Raw genomic sequence first — 27399 nt, forward strand, 5'->3', positions numbered from 1 at the left:
TTATTTTCTCCATTTAAATAAGCTCTACAGCTACAAGGGAAACAGAACATCCATATGAAAAAAACAAGTTAATAAAAAGTCTAGTGACAATTGAAGCTCAATTTCCTTATGTTATCCATTTTAAAAAAATTTTGTGACCGAACGAAAGGATATTTTTGAAAACTTTCTTCGGCAATATTGTTCTAAATTATGGCAGGAATCGATTGGTAAATATTTCAAGTCGCTAAGTGGTCTGGTTGCCGAGATATGGGCCAAAAACTGCATTTTTTCGAGGTTTTTTGGCTTTTCCGGGAAATCCAGGAAGGAATTCCGGGAATTTTTTTGGCCCAATATCATCCTTGGAACTTGCTTAACATATTTGCTTTTGGAACTAGTCCTCGATATTGCTTCGTTGAGGAGGAGATACGACTTAAAGCTGCGGACACACATCCATTCATCCATCCATCCATCCATCCATCCAGAAATAACGAATTAATAATCGCAATTGTCAGTATGGAAATTGCGCTAAAAATTTCAGTTGGGAAAGATCGCTTACATAAAACAAGTAAAGCTATTACGTCTGACCTGACGATGGATATGGCAGGTGATGTAGAGTTTACTTGTTTCTTCATCGCGGTATACGAAAGGATCAGCACTATACACAGCAGCCCTAAAACCACCCTACAGATTCGAGTCCATAATCTGAACAAGCATTACATATTCTGCTTTTAATCTATCTATATAATTCTCTTCATGGGACCATAGAAAACAACACGCAGCTTAGCCACAACCCTCATCCCCTCCTGGCAGGTGAGCTGTGGTTCACCCCGAATGTTTACAATCGTAGAGCCGGGTTAGTGACGGCTATAAGGGGCATTTAATTTAATTTAAACGATTTGAAACGAAGGGGCGGTAACAATTTCTGATTGATCTTTTCATTGTCTGTAAACGGCTGCTTTCACTGGGCGGGAGTAGTGTTGAATTCACAAATTATGAATTGCTGATAAGCAGAAAATAAAACAACTAGATGGCGGCGTTATCTACGTCGCGGGTCAGCTCGTACTAAATAAAATACAAGACGAAGAAAATCAATGAGAAGGTATTATTTAGCATTGCAATCTACACATATCCTACACAGCACATGTCATTTCATTAGTTCATTGGAAGTTTTAGTCAACAGATTACTATTAAATGGTTGTCTAATATCTAAAGTTTGTTAAATGATATCAGATTCAACATATTGCAGTTTTAGCATTCGTTTGTTGTACTGTGTGTATAATTGCACTGCCACTTGAAAGCTTTGATTAACGCGATGATGTGTAAATTAATCCCTTTTAATACCCCAAACCCCATTAGAAATTGTGAAACAATTATGCAGTAGAAAGTAAAAATATTTCAAGTTAAATATAAATAATAAAGTGTATGTAATGCTAAATCATAAAACAAAGCCACAAAGGGAGATTTAAATATTTGCATTATAGTTTTCACTGTATAACCAAGCCTCTGGGTGGATTATATCAAGGTGACTTTAGAATAATTATCAAAATTATCAAAAATAAAATTAAAGCAAATAAAAATTTAAAAGTATTTCGATCGACTTATTCCAACATACGGTTTAGCTCAGCTGTATTGAAATGTTGGTTAACAATGTAACTAAGTTGATTAATGTTAAGAATCGCTGCTCAAAGTATTTGAGAATTACGATCAATGAGAAATAAATAAAACTTCAAAGTTGTAAATTTTTTGAAGATATCAAAAGCAAGAGCTTTAGAGAATCAAATAGGCGAGACCCATATTGTATAGTCAAACTTTGCAACGATTTAATAGCTCAAAATATAATGTTTATTATTAATAAAGGGATAGCCATTAAGCACGTCACAATAATTCTATCAATGTAGTGTATTTTGTTAACACACCGAAAGTAAGCTAACATTCCTGTTTTACAATTTGGTGTTTCGAATAGAAGTATATGTTTATTAATATATTTTGGGTATAATATTTTAGGTTGTAAATGAACGTTTGGAATTTCTTCTAAAATACTGCGTTCAACATTTGCAGCTATATTTTTATAAACGTTTGTATCATTAGTTGCTGTTTGTCTGACTGCTTGTGCGTGTGATAGAGATAGAAAGAAAGAAGGAATTAACTAATTTACGTTGTGTTATTTGAATAAAATTAAATAACGTCCGTTTTTATTTAACCTGCAATACAAAACGTTTAGGCAATAACTCAATAATATTTTGGTCACTTTTAAACGTTGTAAATTTGTTAAATAGTTTCAGGAATAGATCTTTTTATTCAGTTACTGCTTTGAAAGGTTGATCTGAGAGAGTTACTCAAAATGTGGTTTGTTTGCATTGCAATTATTCTAGACTCCAAAGTTAAAGGTAAGTTACTCTTTTGTTACTCAGTTGTTGCGTAACATTAAAATACAATCAATTGTTGAAATCTAGGTTGATACAAAATTATTGGAAAAACAATAACTTTAATACAGTTTTCTATTCATTTAGTGTGGTCACTGGACATCTCAACCAGCGTGTACCATGTCTACAACCAAAGTGAAGTCCTCATGTTGCCTCTTGGTAAACAGTTCACAAACAGAAACCTGGCATACTGTGCCAGTCAGTGTTTGGCCACAAACACAACATGTTCTAGTTTCGCCTACAACAAAGTTACAAGAACATGCTCATTAGGTAAAATAAAAAGAAAAAACGTACATAATAATGTAATTGTGTTTTAAGAAGCAATGGAATTTGATACACGTACATTGATTAATTTACATCTTTTTTTAGGTATTACATATGTATCAGAATTGCAAAGTCGCAGTCTACAAAACAATTTCACTTTTGTGTTTGTTACCATATTATTTTTCTTCTTTTAACGTTTATCATTCTGATCACATTTTAACCCAAATATTGCTAGACATTATTTGGTTTTAGCGGAAATACTGTGATCTTTACTCCTAAAGGAGCATACGTTGCTTTAAGTGGCCCGCCAGTCCTCTATTTTAACCTTCCTCCTATTTGTGATATTAACCACCATTTGGTTTACAAAGAAAAGAAAATTATAGACATCCAGTAACCGTGTGTAAGGTTCAACGAATTAGTTTATAATTTTAAACGAAAAGCCTTGATATGTCCATAGGCTCAAGACTTATACCACACAACAACACAGAAAAGTTGAAAAACACGCAAATTTATTCTGTTGGAGTAATGTGCAAGAGTCAAACAGTAACAAACAGATGCTGTGATTCAAAATGTCCAGGTAAATTAAATTAGTATTTTACTCGTCAGTATTTTAGTTTAATAAACACAAAGTGAAACCCATTTACCATAACAGAGATACTATTGTTTAAAAATACATGCGATTGCAATGAAACTGAATAGATAGTTTATTATTTTGCATGAACTGAGACGGTTCCATGACAAATTATCTCAGGACAAATTATCTCAGACAAAATATCTCAGACAAAATATCTCACGGACAAACGATCTCAAGACAAATAATCTCAGGACAAAAGATCTCAAGGACAAATGATCTCACGGACAAAAGATACCAGGACAAAATATATCAGGACAAACATATCATGGACAAATGATCTTAGACAAAATATCTCAGACAAAATATCTCACATCAAAATTTTAAAAGTGTATTGGATAATTTTAGTTGATCTGAACATTTTTTAATTGACTGTCATATGGTTTTGTATACTATGTTTTATATTGTTTATAGGCCTATATAATAATTGTAAGAAATAATTGCCGTATAAATTTGACATATTTTACTAAGGATTTAAAATTAAGATTATTAATATAGTATGTGAAAATTAAAGAATTTGTTACGATAGACACCGTAGTTGGGCTTGACAAACATGAGACAATCCTACCATGTTAGGTTGATGAAACTAGATCAAAGGGAATGAAATAACAATAAAGACACACCTTGGAATCAAGGTGGCCGCCCGCTTTGATGGCAGAGACATGCCTTATTGGAAAGACATCGGCCCTCCATGGACAATACAACTAGCATCCTAAGTCAATTGTTATGCGTCGGTCACACCTTAATGATCAGGTAACAAACGCTTATTTAAACGACAGCGGACATCGCGGAGCTAAGTTTGTCGTAGCGTACGAGAAAACAAAGCAGTATTAGTGGTGGTTACTCTGCTAAGGCCTCTTTCGTTACCTCGCAGATAGGGTATAGGTTATTAGTTTCTAATGAATTTCTGTTTATAAAAGCCATAAGTAGAGCAACAGGAAAAGATATTTGAAAATGTCAAGTAAGAACATGTAGGTTACAACGAAAGTTCACTCAATATATGATCACATAGTATTCGAAATGTGTGATCATAACGATGTACCTGCCCGCAAAGTAACGTAAACTTTTTTTTTTGTTGATGATGCAGTAAAACAACAGTTTTAAGTTACAAACCTGAAGACCCATTCACATTTGTTTGTTAAGTTTAATAAATTCATTTTATAAAAATCAATTATTATGAGCAAAAAGAGTAAACAAAACCATATTGACAGTCAATTAAAATAAAGTTTAAGTCAAGTAAAATCATCGTAGATACTATTAAAATTTTGTTGTGAGATATTTTGTCTGAGATATTTTGTCTGAGATCATTTGTCCATGATATCATTTGTCCTGATATATTTTGTCTTGGTATCTTTTGTCCGTGAGATCATTTGTCCTTGAGATCATTTGTCCTGAGATCATTTGTCCTGAGATCATATGTCCGTGAGACAAATGTATATGAGTTGACAACGAAGTAGAATGTATGTTTTATACACCAAAAATAATACTTTCTGAAACTTAATCATAAATACCTTTCTTCCGTCCACCAGAGTATAATGTAAAAATTGAACAGAACCCGGTATTCGATCCTTTCAACACGAAAACTTACAACTCATGTCGTGATGTCATCAGCAACGAACCAAGAAAGGTCGTGACCCTTACATCCGGGTTAGTCGTCATGTGTGACACAGTGACAGACGGTGGAGGATGGACCATCTTCCAAAGACGTGTCTCTGGGACCGTAGATTTCTACCGCGGCTGGGAGGAGTACAAACACGGGTTTGGGGATTACGACATTGGGGAATTTTACCTGGGCAACGAAAATATTTTCTGTCTGACTTCTAAAGCTGCCCACGAGCTACGGGTTGATCTAGTCTACAAAGGAAACTTCTACGCCAAATACTCTAGCTTTAAATTGTCCAACGAGTCTGAAGGCTACAAGCTTTCAATTTCTGGTTACTCTGGCAACGCTGGGGATTCTATGTCATATCAAAATAACTTTTTGTTTACCACATTTGATAAAGATAACGATGCAGTATATTATAACTGTGCGGTTGAGTTCACGGGAGCTTGGTGGTACAATGATTGTCATAAATCAAACCTCAATGGACAATGGGGGAACAAAATATTTGGTCAAGGCATGAACTGGCTGACTATTACTGACTACAACGACAATGTATTGGTTTCGGAAATGAAGATCAGGACACAAGCTTAGCAAAACTTGATTTTTTTTTTATGGCATTGTATGTTTCTCTTACCAAGAGAAGTAAATCTGTAATGTCACAATTTTGTTTAAGAATAGTAAATTTTCCTCTGTTTAAAGATTCGGCATAATAATGTTTTTGTTGCTCGAATTTAGATAAGTTAACTAATGTTATTTTAATTTTTAATGTTATTTTAATATTTTTAACTTAAATTTTAATACAATAATGTAATACAATTTCTCTTCAAAAGAGATGTACATTTTGGAATTGCAACACAATGTTGTTTTTTTTTTCATAACATCATTCTACTGCAGTAAAATTTCACTTGGCATATTTGGGGATGAAGAAATGTGTATGCGACATTTTTCAAAAACTAGTTTTAACTAATTCTTAATAACTAAAAATAAATTATTAAATAGTAGGCATTTCTTATATCTGGAAAGCTTGTTAGTTTGTTTACTTATTTCACAAATGTTGTAAAATAGTCAATTTTGTTTGAAAAATATGCTTTCTGGCTGTAAACATTTTGAACTATTTGGAACCAGCTTTTCAAGCCTATTACTTAAGGTAGAGTATCTAGAACGATGGCAACAAATTATTTAAAAATTCAACTCTCATACCCCAGTATTCCCCTCCCCATCTAAGATTATTTGATTATCGCTTGATTGATAAAGATCAAACTGTTAATTTGCCACAGATAACTAGTGTCGCTTTAAAAAACATACACTAAATATCCTCTCTACTAAGAATGTATACAGTGTGTGGTGTGTCGTGGGAATTAAAACACGTAACACACGCTCAAAGATTGCTGCTGTCCGCAAACTAGTGTGAAAATTTGACCGGGGTACCATGTTTCACATCGCAATAAAAGAATAACCGTTGGGTGTTGAGGATTGAAACGTTCAGATTAGATAGATAAACGATGTTACTATCAGCATTAGTGTTAAGCCATAATAGCAGAAAAAAATTCTGACTGTCGAAAACATGTGTGGTGTCTGCCCTTAATTAATTAACATTAACAGAAACCAAGTGTTATATTTCAAGCCATGATAGAGATCGATGCAATGCAAATTGTTTTGTGATTCAGTATAATTAAATTTAACTACATGTTATAATTCAGCACAAGTAACTCATTGCAATAAATTGAAATAACATTAGGAATTTCTGTTAGGTAAATTAGATTTTTAATTTCTTCTTCTTCGTTGTTAATTTTTAGTGTTGGGAGGGATCGAGCCTTATCTGCCAGAGGGTTTGAACTCGAGACTTTTTTCGAATTTATCAACCATGAGCTTTTGTCGACTCGACCATGCTTCCATCACAATTAAGGATTACGTGTCAACTGGTTTTGCGCCATTGAGGCCATTGACTCCGATTTCAGCCTGCTTTTCTTTTTGATTTGCTTCCATAGCCTTTATCCAACCAAGAACAAACTACAAGGCAGCAGTTGTTTGATTTTGGAGTTGTCTCTCCTAGAAGAGTGGCTGTCCCCAGCTAACGGGCTTCATCTGCCCGAGGGTTTGAACTCGAGACTTTTTCGGTTTAGCAACCATGAGCTTTACCGACTCGAGCACGCCGACCCCCAGAGATTTTAAATTAAATCTAATTGATTATATTTTCACTCTGCGTTGGAGAAAAGAGAGAGTAAGCCAGTTGTTTCGGCTCATTCATCTGAATATACTGAATCGCGTATGCACCAACGTTTAACATGTTTGGCAGAACAAGCTGCAATATTAATTAACATGTCGCGTGACTGCACAGTTAGCAATTTGGGTCAATCTAAAATCATTCGAGCATAACGACGTGGTTGAAATACAATGTCTAAACGAATTCCTATAACATGTTTAAGTATTAATTTCTCTTTCTTTGAAAAAAATCAAGAACAGTAGCTATTTTTTTTTTTTGCTGAGAAGTATTGATTATTGCTATAACAGTAACTTGCTATAAAGTTAATTGTTCACATATATTTAAAGTTATTTAATCAAAATGACATTTTAGTGAAAACATAATTTAATTAACTTTGTCGCTGTCAAAAAACGGCGAGTTAACATTCATTTGTGTCTCACCCGATTCTCAGCATATGCATTTATGTTGTGTGTGACTACAGCCATTTGTTTACAAGGTAATGCTAACATATACTCGTACTCAAAACTCATATTTGCAGCTAGAATTTCTAAACACGCATCTTAAATAAAAGTATTAAGCATGATTTATGTTCAACCACCTTATTTTTATTTCGCAGCTTTTTTTTTGTTATAAACAACTTTTGTTTTTCATTTAAATTTTAAAAATATATTTAGCTAAAAATATGTTGTACTTTTTATCCGATTTTAGCTCTGGAGTCGTTGAGTTGTATTTTTTTCTTTTCAAATTTTTTTTCAATTTTTGTTTTGTTGTTTTGTCGGTGCGCATTCAAGATATGCTTTATGATTTATTTTTAAAGAGATAAGAAATTCGTTTAAATTACGTAACTACCTTTAAATAATTATTTTCTTTAGGCATGCATGCAAATATTTTGGTCTACAACAAAGTATACTTACTTGAGTAAGTTTTAGTAAATAGCATAGGTAATGCTACAAACGTTTAACAATTTTAGGAATCGTGTTAAGTTTATGGGAAGTAGCATAAAATGTGAAATTAATGGACTAGTAGTGTATGTGGTCAATTATGTTTTTAAGATTTCGCGTCTTATGCAAGCCCTTGCAATGTCTTATGTTGAAAATGCATATTAGTTAAGCACGATAATAAGAGTGGTAAAAAGAAACATACAATAAAACAATTGTGGTTGCTAATATTATAGGTAACAGCAGCTGTAAACACAACCTAATCTTGTAAGAACCGAGACTTGGTGATGAAGTGGTTTACATTTACAATGAGGACTTACTCAATATCATTAGTTGTATTGAGTTTTTCAGGTAACTTACAGATGTAAACTTCCGACGTTTAAAAAATTATTTTAAATTACTTGATATGAAATAACATTTTAAATTGTTTTGTAAATATTTAATTTAGCAGCTTTAGTGTTCTGTCTTGACATCAGAACCAGCGTGTACCATGTCTACAACCAAAGTGAAGTCCTCATGTTGCCTCTTGGTAAACAGTTCACAAACAGAAACCTGGCATACTGTGCCAGTCAGTGTATGGCCGCAAACACGGCATGTTTTAGTTTCGCCTACAATAAAATCAACAGGACATGCTCACTGGGTAAGAGAAAATGATTTGCATTATAATTGAAACATGATTGAAATAAAATTGATCATCTTTAAATAAATAATAAATATTGAAAATAGTAAAGCCATATAAGTTAAAATTTTTAAAGTAAATGATACCAGGCACACTTTCATTCATTCTTATTTTCAGTGGTGCATTAGAGATTCCATTGTTTCTACGTTAAACCAACTTTCTCCTGCCTATTCGTTTGCATCCAACAGTATCACAAACAAATATCGTGATTGACCAAACGTCGATAGACCAAAGTCAAAACGTTTTAGACGAAATATTTATTTACGTATTTTCGAATCCAACAGTTTTCTCTATAATTATGTATTTGTGTTCTATCTCCACAAATACTGATACTCATTTTTGAAGCAAAAAAATCCTTTTCATTTTCGTTCAGGCACTGAGCTTATACCATTCAACAACACATTAGCATCAGTAAACACCAAGATGTTCTCTATTGGACTAAGGAGGAGCAGCTTTCCATGTATGAATATACAGGAATAAATTTACTACATTTCTCCTCAATATACAGAAAAGTTTAATATCATAGAGCTTGTATTATAATTATATTTTTTAATAAATTCCATTAGAGTTTTATTCTGTTTAATTTTACTTAATGCAATCTTTTTCTAAATGGTAAAAGCTGACATAATATTTTTACGGTTAAATAGCATTCTTTAAAATTGTATCAATCCAACCACTCAGCGTCTGAACAGCTACCGTAAAAGAAACTTTAATTGATCCAACTGCAGCCTTAGGTGCGACCTAATATATGCGCGTTCGTGTGTCAGTTTGGACAAAACGTCCCTTAATATTTGAATAATCGATCATCATCTTTCCTCGTTTATTTTTAAAGCTAAGTTTGCAATCAAATTTAAGAATACAATAAAGTTAAAAAGCGCCTATATTGAAAGTTTAACTAATTTAACATCCACATTATTTCTCCCAGTAAACTATGTGAATATAGGAAACAACCCGACCTTTGACCCTTTCAACCTAAATGTCTACAAATCCTGCCGCGATGTCATCAGCAATGAACCGAGGAAGGTCGTTATCCTTACATCCGGGCTAGTCGTCATGTGTGACACAGTGACAGACGGTGGAGGATGGACCATCTTCCAAAGACGTGTGTCTGGGACCGTAGATTTCTACCGCGGCTGGGAGGAGTACAAACACGGGTTTGGGGATTACGGCATTGGGGAATTTTACCTGGGCAATGAAAACATTTTCTGTCTGACTTCTAAAACTGCCCACGAGCTTCGGGTTGATCTAGTCTACAACGGAAACTACTACGCCAAATACTCCAGCTTTAAACTGTCCAACGAGTCTTTAGGCTACAAGCTTTCTATTTCTGGTTACACTGGCAACGCTGGAGACTCTCTGGCATGGCACAACAATCATTTGTTTACCACATTTGACAGAGATAACGATGATGGAACTGACAATTGTGCTGTGACATTTTTAGGCGCATGGTGGTATGTCTCTTGTCACAATTCAAACTTGAATAGTAAATGGGGAAATGTCAACTATGGTAAAGGATTAAACTGGGGCACCTTGACAGGATATAACGCCAACGTGCAGGTTTCTGAAATGAAGATTAGACTGATCATTTAGACGCCATAAACACATATTAATCATAATTTGTGATAAATGTTTAATTAATTAACATAATTAATTTCTTAATTTCTACTTATCCTATTAATTTTGGTTTCTTCTTTAAAAATAGTTAGATTTTTAAAAATCTAACGGTTTCTAATACATTTTTTGTAGTAGAGTAAAGCCTTTGTATTCTCTATTACATTTTACAATTTTGATTGTTAACATTAAATTGTGTCGATGTTACATCATTCCTAACTCAATTAAAAATTTGTTGAAACCTTAATTTACAACTTGAAAGAAGAAAAATTACATTACGATGTTCACTAAGTATTTCTCTGACGATTGATTGAATAACACGGGTCGTCTAGTTTTATATCTAACGTCCGGTTAATAAGAGCAAAAGTAAACACAAGTTAATAATCAAAGAAAAACATTCTGTCGCGATTCATCAATAAATACCCAATGTAAATATTTTTTAGATTTCTTTTCTTTTGCAAAACTACTTTTATCTGCACAATAAAATGTCTGTAAAGAACTATACTTGTTAACATTACTGAAATGGCTGAAGAATGTACAATTAAATTTCAGTTTTTTTCATTGCCATTTCAACGTTAAATGATTAGCCATGTATGTTTTACATTTTATCCGTTTCAAAGTGTGTATAACTAATTTGAAATTCATTTGTCTTTGTTTTTGAATAATCAGTTCTCCTATGCTCTTACACTAGTACAATGTTTGGTTGGAGATGACCGTATCCTCTGCTACTTAAATAACAATCCATTCACATTGAGAAAATAGTTTCTTTAAATAGCAGTTACAAGCAGATTGTCCTTTCTCTCCCTCCTACTTGGTGATTATTATTTTATGCCCTTCATATGTGTGTCTTCTTTAGTATGTGTATGTCTGCTTCTAAAACGATAATTTGTATGACATATATGCATATATATTATACATGCATGTACCACATCAATTAGTTTGGTACGGACTAGATGTCCTGTAGCTAAAACCAGACTAGTTGTGTATATGGAGAACAGTCAGAAAATATTGAAAACAATCTCCTGTTCGTCTTGTTCTTGTGTGTATTACGGTATTATTTGGGTATTATTTGTCACCATGGTTACTTTAAAGACAATAGAAAATGTCATACGGAAATTACGGTAAGAGACAAAAAAAAAATACTGCTGCTACATTGGGTTAATTAAGTTTAGAATTCCGTAATATTACAGAAAATTCGATTGGACATAAATAGGTTTATAACGGAGAGAGGCAGAGTCTTGTTGTGCAAGACGTTGACCACAAAAAAAACCAAACTTCCACTGAATGCACGCTTGCATAATTTAAAAGTGTACCCGTTTATCGATGACGATATTATGATCGTATAAACAATCATGCTTATTTATTTTATCGAACACATCGATGGTCAATGTTTTAATACCCCAATATATAGCATCTAGCCTCGTGTACTTAAAATTCAAATAAACAACAGAACGTTCTTAAAGTTAAACCAGACCTTGTAAATCGATGACGAAAAAAAGATAACATCAAGCAGCCTATTGTAATGTCTACACTATAAACCGGCTTGGAGAAGATTTCTAACATGATGAATTCATTTTGACAATGATTATTAATGGACATGAATTTTAATCGCTAGCTTTAAGTAATCAAATTCTATATTTTTTTTAAATTATCTTCTAATTTATTTTTCTGAAAACTAAAACAAAACTATTACTCATATTTTTTAAGAAAGTTCTACAATAAAACATAATTTAAACTTGGAACAATCTCACAAGAAATAAAAGCATAAACGATAAAACACAAAATACTAGTTGGTGTACTTTTTTATTATTGATAATTGCTGTTAAAATTAAATGTTCTGGCTAAAAAGGTATCTCAACTATCTAAAGTGTTAGTTAATTTTAAATGCTTTTAAACTACTATCACAACTCTATTAATACAAAATAATATCAAAGCAGAGTAAAGTTTCTTTTTCGAATCTGAGTATCTAAAGGGCAAGTGAAGCAGAATTCATCATTTTCTGTGACCTTGACATGTGATCAGCACTATGCCCAGCGCTTTTACTTTACCTAAAGTAAGTTACGTATCTATCAGAGCTGGCTTGACCCAGACACGTTTTATTACTTAAATCCGGATACGAACTCAAGACCCTACCGTTATGCCACTCCACCCGACAGAATAACATGTAAAGAATCTTTATTTACGTGTTCTGTACGACTACCAAATCAACAATTAGATATCTGAGCCTTTATGTTGTCAGGTTATGTATTGCCAGATTTTTCTGGCAGTTCAATGTTTACGGAATTCGTCTTTTTTAAGCATGCTGGCAAAATGTATGTGCATTAAGATAAATAAAGTTTGGCAGAAATAATTAAAACTATGTGGATGTTCAAAACATACATTTGCAGCAGCTTAGTAGCAATAAAGTATCTTATTTTGATAACTACGATAAAAATCCACCCGAATGTGCTTCTTTATCTTGGCTATTTGCGATGTATAATTGTACGCCCGATTTGATTTTTAGTTTACTTCGGATTTAAATATGTCTTTGTTGTCGAGCATAAATAAAAGGTAAAATGTTCAATTTTACCTGTCCACACAACCGACAAACGGTAGGTAGCAGTGCGACGTTTCGCTCTTTCCAAACGTGTATCGTGTTTAAATTTTTAAAATTGCTAGATATCAACTGCTCCTATTTACGCTTCGATAAACCATAGAAGTTATTAAAACTGTACTAAAACTTAACTGAGCAACATTTCTAAAGATATATTTTTTTCAACCACAATGCTATGCTGCAATAAAACATTTTTACATTAAGCCTTAACTTACAGCTTTAAACGATTATCGATCCAAATGAGTTGAAAGCTTAAATTATTCATAAAATTACTTTTTTTTTACTTCTTGGTTAGAAAACAAAATTCTATTTCAAAACGAATGAACTCATGTATCTGAGTAATTCGAGGAGTTAACGTGGCAGATTTAATCATGGTTGACAAATTAGTCACATTATCGATTAATGTTTCATCTGACTGCATAGTCAGCCAATGCCAATAGTTCATGTAACAATTACAAGAGGATTACGAACAAAAACAGAAAACAAAGCTTAAATAAAATAACACACGATTGTTACTCATTTCAAAGATATCAAAATCAATAACTAGTAGCGAATCGATTATTCGTGATGTGTATAACATATTTCAACTTGTTTTTCTTGGTGAAGGAAGTCTGACTCGAGGCGATATTAAGTGCTCAAATGAATTGACATTTGAAAAAACATTGAGCTAGCTTTAAAAACAAAGTAAATTGTCGAACCGTGTTTTCCATGCATGCGGTGGTCTTGAATGTAGCTACGTGAATTTCTTCACGGAGTCAAGCTAACATGCAGTAGTATTTCAGTCTATATTTTAGCTACTGTATCAGCTAGTGATTAATATGTTAAGGTAAATTATTTTGAAAAGCATTTTAAATTACTGCTTCAGGTAGAAGTAACACATTATTAAGATTTATTTTATTTTGATATAGTTTTATTTGTAATTTTATCAACTTTATACATCTCTTCGAATTTTCAGTTTTGTGCGTGCCCATTCTGTGCGTATCTGGATATAATAGACTGAACTGAAATTTTGTGTTTGACACACATGTTTAACATATTTCAAAGATTTTACAAACCAGTTTTTTACCAAAATCTTTGCCTGTTCTGTTAAATTAAACTTTCACACCACTTTCTCGCCTCTGAAATTAATTTAGTTAATTTATATCAGTACAATATAACATGCATAATTCTAAAAGAATATGTTAATTATTTACAGGAAACGGATTTTCTAGAGAAATGGACTCAAATTAGTGTTTTAAGTAACAAGACTTGTCGGTTAAATGGCTTTATTTCTATTGAGCACCCACACAACGATATTCATTGAGTTAATTTGTTGTGGTAAGTGTATTATACAAAAACACAAATTAAAAAAAAAATTAAAATACCTTTAATAAAACAAAATTGTTATAGAAAAACACAGTTGATTTAATGAGATTTATTATTATTTTATTTTAATTATTTTTTAGCTATAGTGTTTGCTTTAGACGTCTCGACCTGTAACTACTATGTCTACAACCAAAGTGAAGTTCTCATGTTGCCTCTTGGTAAACAGTTGACAAACGTCGACCTGGTTTCTTGTGGTGGTCAATGTTTGGTTACAAACACATGTTTTAGTTTCGCTTACAACAAGGTTACCAGATCATGTTTCTTAGGTGAGAAATTCTAAAACTAACCCGATTTTACACCTTCAGATTCTAAATTTACTATATTTTCTTTCCTTCCTCTTCACATTTCACATACAATAGATGACTTACATGAGAAGTTAGTTACTATTCAACTATAAGCAATTATTTTTTGCTTTCTTCTGTATAACAAAACGCCTTGGTTTTTCTTCAGGCTCCGGGCTAATACCATACAACAACACTGTGGAGTCATTAAATACCAAGGTGTACTCTGTTGGATTAATACGAAACAGCTCAGCATGTAAGTTTAAGTCAAAAGTAATTATAATTATATTGATACCGAGTGTAGAGAATAACTAAATACAAACCTTGGTTGTTGCTGTTGCTTTTTTTTTAGCTACAATAAAAAAATTAAATATGTATTTTCATTCATTCTTTTCGAATTACTTAACACACATTCTAAATTTGCAAACTAAAGTAAATATTTTCGTAACATTTTTTGAATGAGTATAATCCAATTGCTTACTGAATAAATATAGGACCCATTTTTTAAATGTATTTACTTAATTTTTCGAAAATGCCAGTACATTAAGTACGAACTAAAAATTTATACATAATCAAAACAAAATACAAATGTAAATGATGTCAACATTGTTATATTTAATCCATAAATTTTATAGAGAAGACTTAATTTTGGAGTAATTAAATTCAAGTTGCACAGAGATTGATGGAGACTAAGATAAATACGTGTATTTTTTAAATCCTAATAACTTGTCAAATTATATCTGGGTTTTTTTCAAGTTATACGCTACGGCTTATTCTACACAAGATAAAACCGAATGCCTTAATTACGATGTTTCTTACGTATTTTAAATATATATTAAAGAAATGTTAATTGAAAGTGCATTAAACAATATGATTTTTTGCAAGCAATTTATACATCCGCAGCAGGTAATATCATGTCCAATAAATATTCCATAAATTATCAAGATAAATAGAAATAGGTTAATAGAAATTAATTATTTTTATTATTAAATGAAGAAACATTGACAATTTACATTGTATTATAAATTTGATTCTTCGTTTTACTTTTGATGTTTCATTAAATGGATAAACGTTGCTGAATGAAATACTTGAATAAATTGTATTCTTAATTGATTGAAAATAGCAAGTAAACTCGAAGTCAATATTTTTCTAAAATACATAACTAACAAAACAATAACGAAGTTCGATCTCATTCACCATCATTATTTTATTTTATTGTCACCAGTAAACTACGTGACTTTAGGCAAAAACCCGACCTTTGACCCTTTCAATCCGAATGTCTACAAATCATGTCGTGATGTCATCAGCAATGAACCGAGGAAGGTTGTGACCCTTACATCCGGGCTAGTCGTCATGTGTGACACAGTGACAGACGGTGGAGGATGGACCATCTTCCAAAGACGTGTGTCTGGGACTGTTATTTTCTACCGCGGCTGGGAGGAGTACAAACGCGGGTTTGGGGATTACGGCATTGGGGAATTTTACCTGGGCAACGAAAACATTTTCTCCATCACCTCTAAAGCTACTCACGAGCTACGGATTGATCTAGTCTACAACGGGACCTACTACGCCAAATACTCCAGATTCAAACTGTCCAGCGAGACGGAGCTCTACACGCTTTCCATCTCTGGGTACACCGGCAACGCTGGAGACTCACTGCGTGTACACAACAATCGGTCCTTCTCCACCCTGGACAGGGACAACGATGCATGGGGCGGACACTGCGCTGTGGTGGATATTGGAGCGTGGTGGTACAGAAGCTGTCATGATTCCAACCTGAACGGCCAATGGGGAAACACCAACTACGGCCCGGGTCTAAACTGGTTTACACTAACAGGCCACTACAGTAACGTGCAACTATCAGAAATGAAGATGAGAACAATTGTTTAAAAAAAAAATTTAATCTAATAAAAGTATTGATCTTTTGTAATAAAATTTTTGGAAACACTGGTTGAATATCAAGTTATCTAAGTATGTTCATTTTTTTAAGTTTTGAGAACGTTTATTTATTCTAACGGTCTTCTAGTTACAAATAAATACTTATAATAATTTTTAGCAATATTAATTATGTGGTCAAACGGTTGATCTGTCGACGACTAACACAAAAGACTCGGGTTTGGAGTCCACACCGTTCCGATGGGGAACGGACTTGTTAGGAAAGTGTAGTCAGCTCTTATAGTGCTGATCTAACTCCCTATGTCCTAGGTCACAAGAAACTTAGGTCACCAGAAACTTTGGTCATCAGAAACCTATGTCACCAGAAACCTAGGTCACCAGAAACATAGGTCACCAGAAACTAGGTCACCAGAGACCTAGGTCACCAGAAACCTAGGTCACCAAGTTTATATCACACCCAATCTGTAGTACTCCATATTATTACAAAACCTTAAACTAGCGCACATTGAGAGGGGAAAGAGTACTTAATATTTTTATATTTTTACAGCCAATATACCTAGAACTAAGCTGTGCACTGTAACTTTCGTGCGTTTACAAATGATAACAATTAACGTCAGAAGGTTTTGATTTAGAACCTGTTACCGAACATTGTAGAAAACCTAAAGAGAAGATAGCATTGGAATGCACCTATGTCATTTAAACAACAGAATTGTCAATGAAAACAAACGTTATGGCAGCGCTTATTCGTAGCTGATTATCAAATTTTGACATGAAACTAGTTAGAAGCCATACAATAGGACAAAGTACATTTGAGAGCTTTGAATACTGCCAATATCTCTGTATCGGTAAAGAGCAGAAACAAATAAGTAGATGAAATGTAACGAACAAAGATATGCAAGAGTGGGTTTTTTTATGCTTTGTTACCCTCTACTTCCGGTTTAATTTGATGTGTTTTTTAATACTCATTATTTAAGAATCAAAAACTGTATACGCTGAGCAGTGATCAATGTAGTTAATGGCTTCTGCGTAAATAATTTCTATAAAAGCTGGGGGTTTTATTTCATTTCTTGGAAATATATTTTTTGTTAATTTTTTTGGTTGAATAAATTTTAGACAAAAGCAAAAATGTCCTGCAGTTATTGCATTGTGGGCGATTTAGTTCAGGCCAAGCTATACTCAAAGAATTTCAGCTAACAATGTTGCAACGCGCTGAATGACTGCTTGGAAATATTGGGACATTGAAAACAATGCAATAACGATTCGTTGCTGAATTTCCAAACGCAGTAGCCATTAACTCAATTAGTTGAAATCCCTATTATCTATTCAAGCGAATTTCTTTTGTTGTTGCTGATTTATCGCTCGAATAATTTCCATTATTCACTTTTTTGACGTACATCGACACTTCAGGTTGATGACGTCATACATCTAGGATACAAGCGCTAGTTTTTTTTTTAAACATAGCAATATTTTCATTCAGTAGCTTCAATCGTTTATTATCGAAGTTAATCTAACATATGGTAAAATTCTAACCTCTACCATCACATTCAGCCAAAGGCGTAGCCAGTGGGCAGCAGGGGGCGACCGCTCCCTAGTGATATTTTTAAGGACTGAATCTCTTTTTTTTAGAATGATTTTAATGAAGTTTTAGCTGCTGTGCATAACCAGTTTAAGTCACGTGTCAATCTGTACAAGCTTATACGTCAACAAATAAATATTTTATATATACTTCTTCGTCTTATCAGCGCTGGGGGGAAATGTGATCAAAGTCAGTCCACTTTTGAACTCATGTATCCACTGCTGGTTAAAGACCAAAAACAATAAATCTCCAACGCTTGAGGTGCCAGTCACGGCGCCTCGATGGCATGTGTTATAATGTAATTACATTTTCTGTTAACCTTGTGGTACCTCCGCCCCACATCCCTTAGAACAGACCCATTCCAGTGACGCAGGTTTACTATTTATGCACAGTTCGTACTATAAAGCCATGCCTTCAATATATCCTGGATTTTTCGATATCTTTTTATACTAAGCAAATTTACTATAGCTGGAAAATTTATTTATTTTAGATAAACTCTGCAAATTGTGTGGCAAGTCAGTAAATTTGATTAATCAAAAGGTAAATTATTTAGAAACTGACAATTCATAAATAATTGAAAGGTTTTTCTGCAAGTAAATTGTTCAGTATAAATAGATTAATCTAAAATCTTAAAACATCGATTACGAATCGATACTACATTTTTATCAACAAGAGTGACAATTGATAATATGTAACTTTCTAGATCTAGTGAGTAAAGCTTTGTTTTTTTAAAAAAATATCAATTTCTTTTGTTCTAGCATAGAGCCTTTAACAACAGCCTTGCGAATCAGCTCTATTGTGTAAGCTAGCATTTTAGTTATCTCTAATTGATTAGATTTCACATTGTTTTAACGATGTTTAGTGAAAAAAACGTCCAAGTCATTTCATTCAACTCATTAATTGTAATATTCTAACGTGTTAATACATCACTCGCTTGCGGTCAAATTTCATAGCTGAATGAATTTCAGAATCAATTTATGTGTTGGGTGACTGGATAGCTAACCAACGCCTGGAACGAAACTTAATCAAGCATATAAAAGAATGAAAAATTCCTTGCTAAAAATTAAACATCAGTATTGTTGTTATAAAAATACCAAAGCAATAGTTAACGATAAATCGATTTCTTCTGATCCCTATTGTATACTTAAAATAATTGCATGCTATAAAAATGTGTCTTTTGACAAGTAAATTTTGTGTTGTTCAGCTACGTTGGCGCAAAATGTTTAACAAAAGAATATTTGAGTACATAGATCTTATAACTGGGTAACGACTGCCTGTTTTTAAAGAAATAGTTAACAAAGACTAGTTCGTTATTATTTTATTTTCGCTGTGCGCTGTAAAGAATGACTTATGTTTCTTGCTACATTATACATCAATTCATGGGGTCTACGACAAACGCCCGAAAGACGAAAGACGGGCCCTTGTCGAATTCGGGCAAGTGTCCATTCGGGCATTTGTCGCATTCGGGCAAGTGTCCATTCGGGCATTTGTCGCATTCGGGCAAGTGTCCATTCGGGCATTTGTCGCATTCGGGCAAGTGTCCATTCGGGAAATCGGCCTTCGGGCAAACGGCATTCGGGCAAGTGTCCATTCGGGAAATCGGCCTTCGGGCAAACGGCATTCGGGCAAGTGTCTTTCGGGAAAACGTCCGGCTCCCCAATTCATGATGTTCAAATAACGTACAAACGTCATTAAAGAATTATACTCAGTTCTGCAATTTCTATTTGATTTTCTACATGGAAGATCTTGCTTCGGAGAAGGTTGATACTACTCAGGTAGTTCTTACATTTTTACCTCTTTTTTTAAATTATTACATAAATATTATTTTTTTAATTCAAAACAAAAAAATGTAATCTTTCAATAAAATTATCCCTACTCCCAAATAATATCCAAAGCCAACTATTAATTGCTCCAATTAATTATTTTTCCAAGTTGAGATAAAATGTTTCTAGGATTATTTATTATCGCTCTTTGTCGGCTGAGATGATCACGACATTTCCAACAATGTAATTTTCTGCTGTTTTCAAACTGGTTTTTATATATCGATAAAACATTCGATGGAGTTTTAAAGTGTTTTCAAACAGCCTTTCAATTACCAATAATGGTATTACAGCTTCTCTTTTTTGCACAAGGATATATTGTACAATAAAATCTATAGCCTATATACAAATAAAATGAAAGGAATTATTGTACAACGTATATTGTGTTACGAACTTTATCGTAGTAGCATTCGCTGATGTTTGTTTTTTAATCAATTAATCTTTAAAAGTAGTTAAAGGGGAAAACTTACAATTGTTACTGATACTATTTATAGAATAGAATTGTGAAGATTATTGATCTGATACCACTTTATCTATGGTGAAAAGAGTGCAGCTAAGTCCTATTGGGTCAATATAGATTATATTGTTCTTGTAGGCTGTTAATAAATTGCCCCATTTTACATCTGTGTACGCGACAGGAGTGTTGCTACCTACAATGTTTAAGAAATAGAAACAAAAATTGTATTTAATGTTTTATTTGCCTTACAATTTTTTTTAAATTTTTGTATTGTAAGATACAATTCCTACATTAATAACTTACATATTGTATGAGCCTAATAATTTTGTAATTACTTTTTACCTGTTTACTTATCAACCAGAGATTAAGATATTAATGGACATGTCGATGAATTAGAATCCTGTCCGTAAAAGCCTAACTTAAGTTCCTTTCGTTCAGATCTTTAAATACTCGAGATACATAGCCTAGTGGCTCTTGCAGCGTTATATTTACCTGCCTTTGTTTCGTTTCAATAGTTTGATATAACAATGCATTAAGGCGTGCATGATCGAAACTTAACTCTTTGTAGTAGTTGCAACGGCCTGATTATTCATTGGCTGCTAACGACACGCCAACCTAATGTAATGTGTTACAAAAACATAAAGGTACCTTCGGCTACTTCCGGCTCCTCTGGGGTGGGGGCTGAACTCGTAATGGCTGAGCATATGGGCACTAACCCGAATTTGGACCCCGGGCTTGTCTATCAGAACTACCTGAGTCCATCCAGCTTTGATGGGTGTCCGACACGTCAGGGAAAGGAAAGGTGTCGCTTCAGCAGATTCTAGTTACCTCCAGTTATTAAGTATAGCCCAGCCTCGAATGGACAAACTTAAACAGATTCTTCTTTCATTTTCTTATTTAATCATGTCAGATAAAATTATAACCGGGGTGAAAAATGCCAGCTACTAGGTTCACGTTTGACTATTATAAAAACTTCAATCTATTGTTTTTATCACAAATTGATTCAATCAATTCTATGACACCGGTGTTTTAGACCAAAAATGTTCAGTTCATTAAATTCAATCATCGATTTATTGATTTGTAATGGTAGATTTTACTCAAAAGACTTGGGTCTGTTTTAACGACATAACTCTTGTAGGCTACCTAACCTTCGAGTGACGGTCCACAGACTCTGTTACACGTACCCTGCGGCCGCTCGAAACAAGGATGAGAAGAAAATTTAACTTGAAAATATTTAATACTGGCTTTGTGATAAAGCTAACAAAATTATAGTTACATAAAATACGACTAGTAAATATCAAAACTATAAAGATAATTACTAATGCATTGGAAAGTAAGATAGATTTTAAATTTCAAGTGCCGTTGTTGTTTGCTGTGGTTAAATACCAGAGGCGTACCCAGGTTTTCGGTGTAGGGGGAGCGAAAATAGCAAAAAAAGGCGCCGAATTTGTAATATCTTCTATATAAGTATATATATATATATATATATATATATATATATATATATATATATATATATATATATATATATATATATATATATATATATCACACTACAACCAAAAACAATGAACGCAGCATAATCTGTTTCGTAACCCTTGTAAAAAAAACTACATTATAATTCCTGGGACAAGCGAAAAGGGGAAATAATCAATATCTTAATATAAATATGTATATTCTACACATTTTATTATAAATATCAAAACAAATCAATAATTACTTATGAATCTAATAAAGTAGCTTAACATTATTTTTTTTTACAAAAGTGTTTTGTCTACAATCAGATCTAAATATATTGTCATCATAAATGCTAAAATATTACAGCATAATGAAAGCTTTTTAAATCAGAGTTGGTATAAAAACTAGCTTTACAAAGTAAATGTAAAACAATCGGAATAATAGTCTACATACAACTAAAATATTGGTCTTCCATTACATATCATTCACTTTTTAATTAGCTACTGACTTTATGTGTTCTTTAAAGATAATTTTTTAACATTATGAGAAGGTATGGGTTAGATCACTGCTCACACACCTTTTACTGGTAATTGCAAAAACAATATTTACAGAGATTTACGTTTCAATAGCTATGATTCTGGCGGCATGGTACTTTGGTACATCATTACGCGTTCCAAATGTACTTAACAGATCAGTTCGTTGCTGGTTGGGAGGAGGGGTTCAACTTCATTCACCACTGTCCGGTCACTTTAGGTCAATTATCCAATCCAGCGTATACCAAGATGTGACATTAATGTCGCTCTACACAATTGTGGTGGTGAGGTGGGGGTGGATAACCAACTCAGAGTGAACATAGCGTCATTTTTTAGATGACTGTTCTAAACATAGGGGTCATCCATAAATGACGTCACGCTTTTTTGACGATTTTTACCTCCCCCTCCCATCCGTCACACGTCGTCCCAAAAAGCCAGACCTCTCCCCCCCCCCCCCCTAAAATGACATCACACCTCAGCCTACAAACCCCTCAAAATTGCAGTTAATTTTTTTAAACAGCTATATTTTCCCAAAATCTTGTCTGAACTCTGTCAAAATATAGTATTTTAATCAATTGTTATTACAATTTATTAAAACAGTTTTCTAAAACGCAAAATAACGTCTAAACTTCGTTTTCTAACATTGCTTTTTTATAATGCAAAAGTGTGACGTCGCACCATCTGAACCCCCCCCCCCCTCCCCCTCATCACAGACCGTCATAAAATTTCGGACCCCCTACGAGTGTGACGTCATTTATGGACGACCCCATACATATTCAATACGCATGTATACTGATTCAAAAGTAGATTTAAATAAGTAGCGGATAATTAACTGTGCGTTCAGTGTAAGTTTAAATTGAGTTGTTGTTTATATATATATATATATATATATATATATATATATATATATATATATATATATATATATATATATATATATATATATATATATATATATATATATATATATATATATATATATATAAAATATAGCATTGTTCAAATATAATATAGATCTAGATCTAGTAAACTAAAATAATTATTAATAGAAAGTTTATACTGTTTCATTTAATTTGTAATCATAATCAAACTGTCATAATACTACCACTTCATCGTGATGATGTCGATGAACTTGTCAAAATTTCCCCACCGCTACGCAGTTCGACCATAAGTAAATTTAAATAGAGGTGCCGCATCAGTTGTATTTGTGTCTGTATTGTAATTTTAAAAAATAAATTACACGATTTAAACTGTATATATAAAGTAATTATGATTGAAGTTTTACATGTAACATATTCTAATTCAATTATTCGTAAGCAAATACATTAGTTGCCTTAAACTTAACACCCCTCTTGCCAAGTGGTACTGCCTGTAGAGGTTTTTTAAACAGTGCAATGCATCGTAATGGTTATTTTTAGAATGCCAAACAGATACAGCTGCTAATACGTGTTGTAAACGTTGACTCTACTAGTCTATTACTGTTATAATTAATTGCTGCATGAAATAAATCTTGTGATTTGCATAGATGTGCCGACCAAAGATAAGTTTTTAACAAATATCAATGTTTAAAACTTTGAGTTAAAAAAGTTTCCAAAAAGGCGCCACTTTGCTAAAAATGGCCAGAGGGGGAGCGGCCGCTCCCCCTGCTCCACCCCTGCGTACGCTACTGTTAAATACCTCCTAATAAATGTTAAGCATTTATTGAGTTGTTGGTGTGTTACAAATGTATAAATGTCCCTTAATGTCATTAAGTTAAATTAATAAATTCTGATTATGCACATGACTAAAAAAGAAATAAAAATATTTACAACCAACAACGGTAGCCATAAGCCTTTTATTTACAAGTAAGGGAGCGGGGGAATAAAAGGAATGAAAACAGAAACTACAAATGACTAGATTTATCGACGGTACGTAAAATTCAAAGTTGAGAACCGTTGATGTCCAGTATAAATTCATACCCTCCGTAGTTGTTGGGATTTTTAAAGTTAATTCTCTCAGTGGTTGAACAGTTTTTGTATACAATGAGAACAGCAATAATACTCTTTTTCACTTTCCAAGGTAAATATTTTAATATATTTTCATTTTTTTTTAAATCAAGTATGAAATGTAATAACTTTTTTAAAATTATATTTCAACTGTTTTTAAGAAAAATGTGAATGCTTAACAAACAGTACTAGCGTTTACATGAATGAATAAATGACAACTATCTTGGAAATCTTGGCGTAAAGCCTGGACCGCAACAAGTAGAGAAGAGCCAGATGTTGTAAATGCATTAGACCCCATCCCTCCAGCAGCACCAATATAACTTGGTATCAGCAGTGAATCACAGTTGGTAATCATATCGCCTACGGAGTTCCACTCCATTTTAATTTTTGAGTTTTCTCTCCTAGAAGAGATCCTGTCCTCTGCTAAAATTTGTATGCCCGAGGTTGTAACTCACGACTTTTCGGCGCTCTTCCAAGGAATCTTTATTCAATTATAAGTGGATCCTAATTAAAAATAACATATACTCTCTAATAAACTTTAAATTTATATTACAATAATTTTTTTAAATTTTTTTTTTCAAATTATAGTGGCTTCCCTGAACATCATGACCAGTGTATACCATTCCTACAACCAGAGTGAATTTCTCATGTTGCCTCTTGGTAAAAAGTTCACATGCAAAAACCTGGCAAATTGTGCCAGTCAATGTTTGGCCACAAACACAACATGTTTTAGTTTCGCCTACAACAAAATTAACAGAACCTGCTCATTGGGTAAGAACATATTTATTTTGAACAATGACAAAAAGCTGTGTAGGTTTTGTTTTCTGAAACATTTTGCACTTTAATATAGACAACACATTACCAATAATTGTTTTGCTTGGAAAGTTTTTATCTTTTGAATTTCCAAACCTAAAACATTTTTACCTCTAATAGTTTATATACCGAGATATTCACAATATAACTAAAACAGTTATTGTTTTTGAGAAACTGGTAATGCTATGTCGATTTCTGTAGGAACTTCAACGATTTTATATTTAGAACTCACATAAGTCTTAGATACAAGTTCGGCTAAACTTGAAAAGAAATCATTTTACAACTTGAATGTCCTAAACAATATGAATGTAAATACGAATTGTAGCTTATACCACACGAAAGCAAAGATATGCATTAGAAAATATTTTTACGTTGCTTGTACAACTTTACCTGTTACATATAACATTTAACTCATCCCAGGTTCATGGCTTGTACCATACAACAACACAATGACCTCAGACACCACAAAGATATACTCTAACGGGATACTGTGCAACAGTTCGTCAGGTGTGAATCTAACGATGACAAGCCCCTGTCCAGGTAAATCACCAGTCCTTCCAAACATGACATGAAACCCTTGATTCTACTGTTGCTGTGTATTACTGGTGTGAAAATGTAATAAGTGATATTAAAACACCGTCTGATCCTTTGCAATAAACTTGCTATACAATTAAAAATAAGTAATTTTTTACCTCACCCTTTAAACTTTAAGTTAAAAACAAAGTTTTACTCAAAGTTTATTTCAATATGTCCAATGATAAAACACAAAGCAATAATCTAATATCTATTAGTATTTAAATATTTCTGTAAACTGCAGCTTTAAAATAATTGAATGATACTTATCCTTATCTACATAAATTGTAGATATCGATTACTCCTACACATTTTTTTAACCAATCTCGTTAAAAATTATTTTTTTCTTATAGATAATCACGTGAATATAGGAAACAACCCGACCTTTGACCCTTTCAACCTGAATGTCTACAAATCATGTCGTGATGTCATCAGCAACGAACCACGGAAGGTCGTGACCCTTACATCCGGGCTAGTCGGCATGTGTGACACAGTGACAGACGGTGGAGGATGGACCATCTTCCAAAGACGTGTGTCTGGGACCGTAGATTTCTACCGCGGCTGGGAGGAGTACAAACACGGGTTTGGGGATTACGGCATTGGGGAATTTTACCTGGGAAATGAAAATCTTTTTCGCCTGACCTCTAAAGTTGCCCACGAACTTCGGGTTGATCTAGTCTACAACGGAAACTACTACGCCAAATACTCCAGGTTTAAATTGTCAAACGAGTCTGAAGGCTACAAGCTTTCTATTTTTAATTACACTGGCACAGCTGGGGATTCTCTGGGGTTACATAACAACCATATGTTTACCACATATGACAGAGATAATGATGATGGGCCCGGTAACTGCGCTGAAGTATTTTTAGGCGCATGGTGGTACGTGGCTTGTCACGAATCTAACCTGAATGCTCAGTTTGGAAGCAGCAGCTATGCCATAGGTTTAAATTGGTACTTGTTAACTGGACTTTATAATAGCGTACAGTTCACTGAAATGAAGATGAGACCAATTGTTTTAGCACCATAGTAATTTATGTTTTCTCTCCATATATGTTAGATTTTTTTAAAAAATTCGAACAATTTTTTTTTAAAGGACAATACATTGTTAGTTCAGATTTATATAAAGGTAAAACCTTTCGGAATTTCATCTATTTTTGAACATTTAAAAATCCTGTTTTAAAATGTATTTCTCTTGCAGCTTTTTTTTTTAAGTTTAGTTAGTATCTATTCGATTTAACACAGGCAAATACTATTTAACGACTTTTAAGTTATTCTCGTGCTTTCCAATGGTTAATGCGGGTCGTCTAGTAAACTTTGAAACATTCACACAGAGAATTATTTTCTTACAATTTATAAATCTCGACTAAAACAAAGCATAAACAGAAAGTTAATGATGCAGAAAATTTTATGACGATTCAACCCCGAAAGCTCACTACTTTAAAGCCAAATTTAAACTAACTTTTTGCTAAACGTACACAAAAAAACATCAACAGACTGAATAGTAAAGAGAACTTAAAAGTAGTGGGCCATAAAGAAGATTATCCAATTGATTATTCTTTTATTTTAATGTGCTTTTCTATTGCATGCTCCATGATGCTTAGTTTGTTTTTCTTTTTAAAATCTAAGTTTTTTTTCTAAGCAATAAAATAAACTAAATTAAATATTTTTGAAAGCGGTTCTTCTTAATAGTAGTTATATTGTTGGATATTGTCAAATTA

General features: G+C 33.1%; 4 protein-coding genes across 4 annotated transcripts; all 4 read left to right on the forward strand.

Moving 5' to 3' along the window:
• The first annotated feature begins 2320 nt into the window (after nt 1-2320).
• LOC131950981 (ficolin-2-like) lies at nt 2321-5491 on the forward strand. Its single transcript, XM_059313212.1, has 4 exons — nt 2321-2366; nt 2490-2672; nt 3124-3243; nt 4827-5491. The coding sequence occupies exons 1-4, from the start codon at nt 2321-2323 to the stop codon at nt 5489-5491; spliced, it is 1014 nt and encodes a 337-aa protein (XP_059169195.1).
• A 2858-nt stretch (nt 5492-8349) lies between these two features.
• On the forward strand, nt 8350-10310 carry LOC131950982 (ficolin-2-like). The gene is made up of 4 exons (XM_059313213.1): nt 8350-8392; nt 8490-8609; nt 9094-9180; nt 9646-10310. The coding sequence occupies exons 1-4, from the start codon at nt 8350-8352 to the stop codon at nt 10308-10310; spliced, it is 915 nt and encodes a 304-aa protein (XP_059169196.1).
• Nucleotides 10311-14183: 3873 nt separating this feature from the next.
• On the forward strand, nt 14184-16460 carry LOC131950983 (ficolin-2-like). The gene is made up of 4 exons (XM_059313214.1): nt 14184-14241; nt 14370-14555; nt 14740-14826; nt 15796-16460. The coding sequence occupies exons 1-4, from the start codon at nt 14184-14186 to the stop codon at nt 16458-16460; spliced, it is 996 nt and encodes a 331-aa protein (XP_059169197.1).
• Nucleotides 16461-24331: 7871 nt separating this feature from the next.
• LOC131950984 (ficolin-2-like) lies at nt 24332-26708 on the forward strand. The gene is made up of 4 exons (XM_059313215.1): nt 24332-24368; nt 24884-25066; nt 25529-25648; nt 26035-26708. The coding sequence occupies exons 1-4, from the start codon at nt 24332-24334 to the stop codon at nt 26706-26708; spliced, it is 1014 nt and encodes a 337-aa protein (XP_059169198.1).
• Nucleotides 26709-27399: the final 691 nt, after the last annotated feature.

The sequence above is a fragment of the Physella acuta genome, unplaced genomic scaffold, assembly GCF_028476545.2.
Source record: "Physella acuta isolate Inbredline_101_S28 unplaced genomic scaffold, ASM2847654v3 ptg000793l, whole genome shotgun sequence".
Lineage (NCBI taxonomy): Eukaryota > Metazoa > Mollusca > Gastropoda > Physidae > Physella > Physella acuta.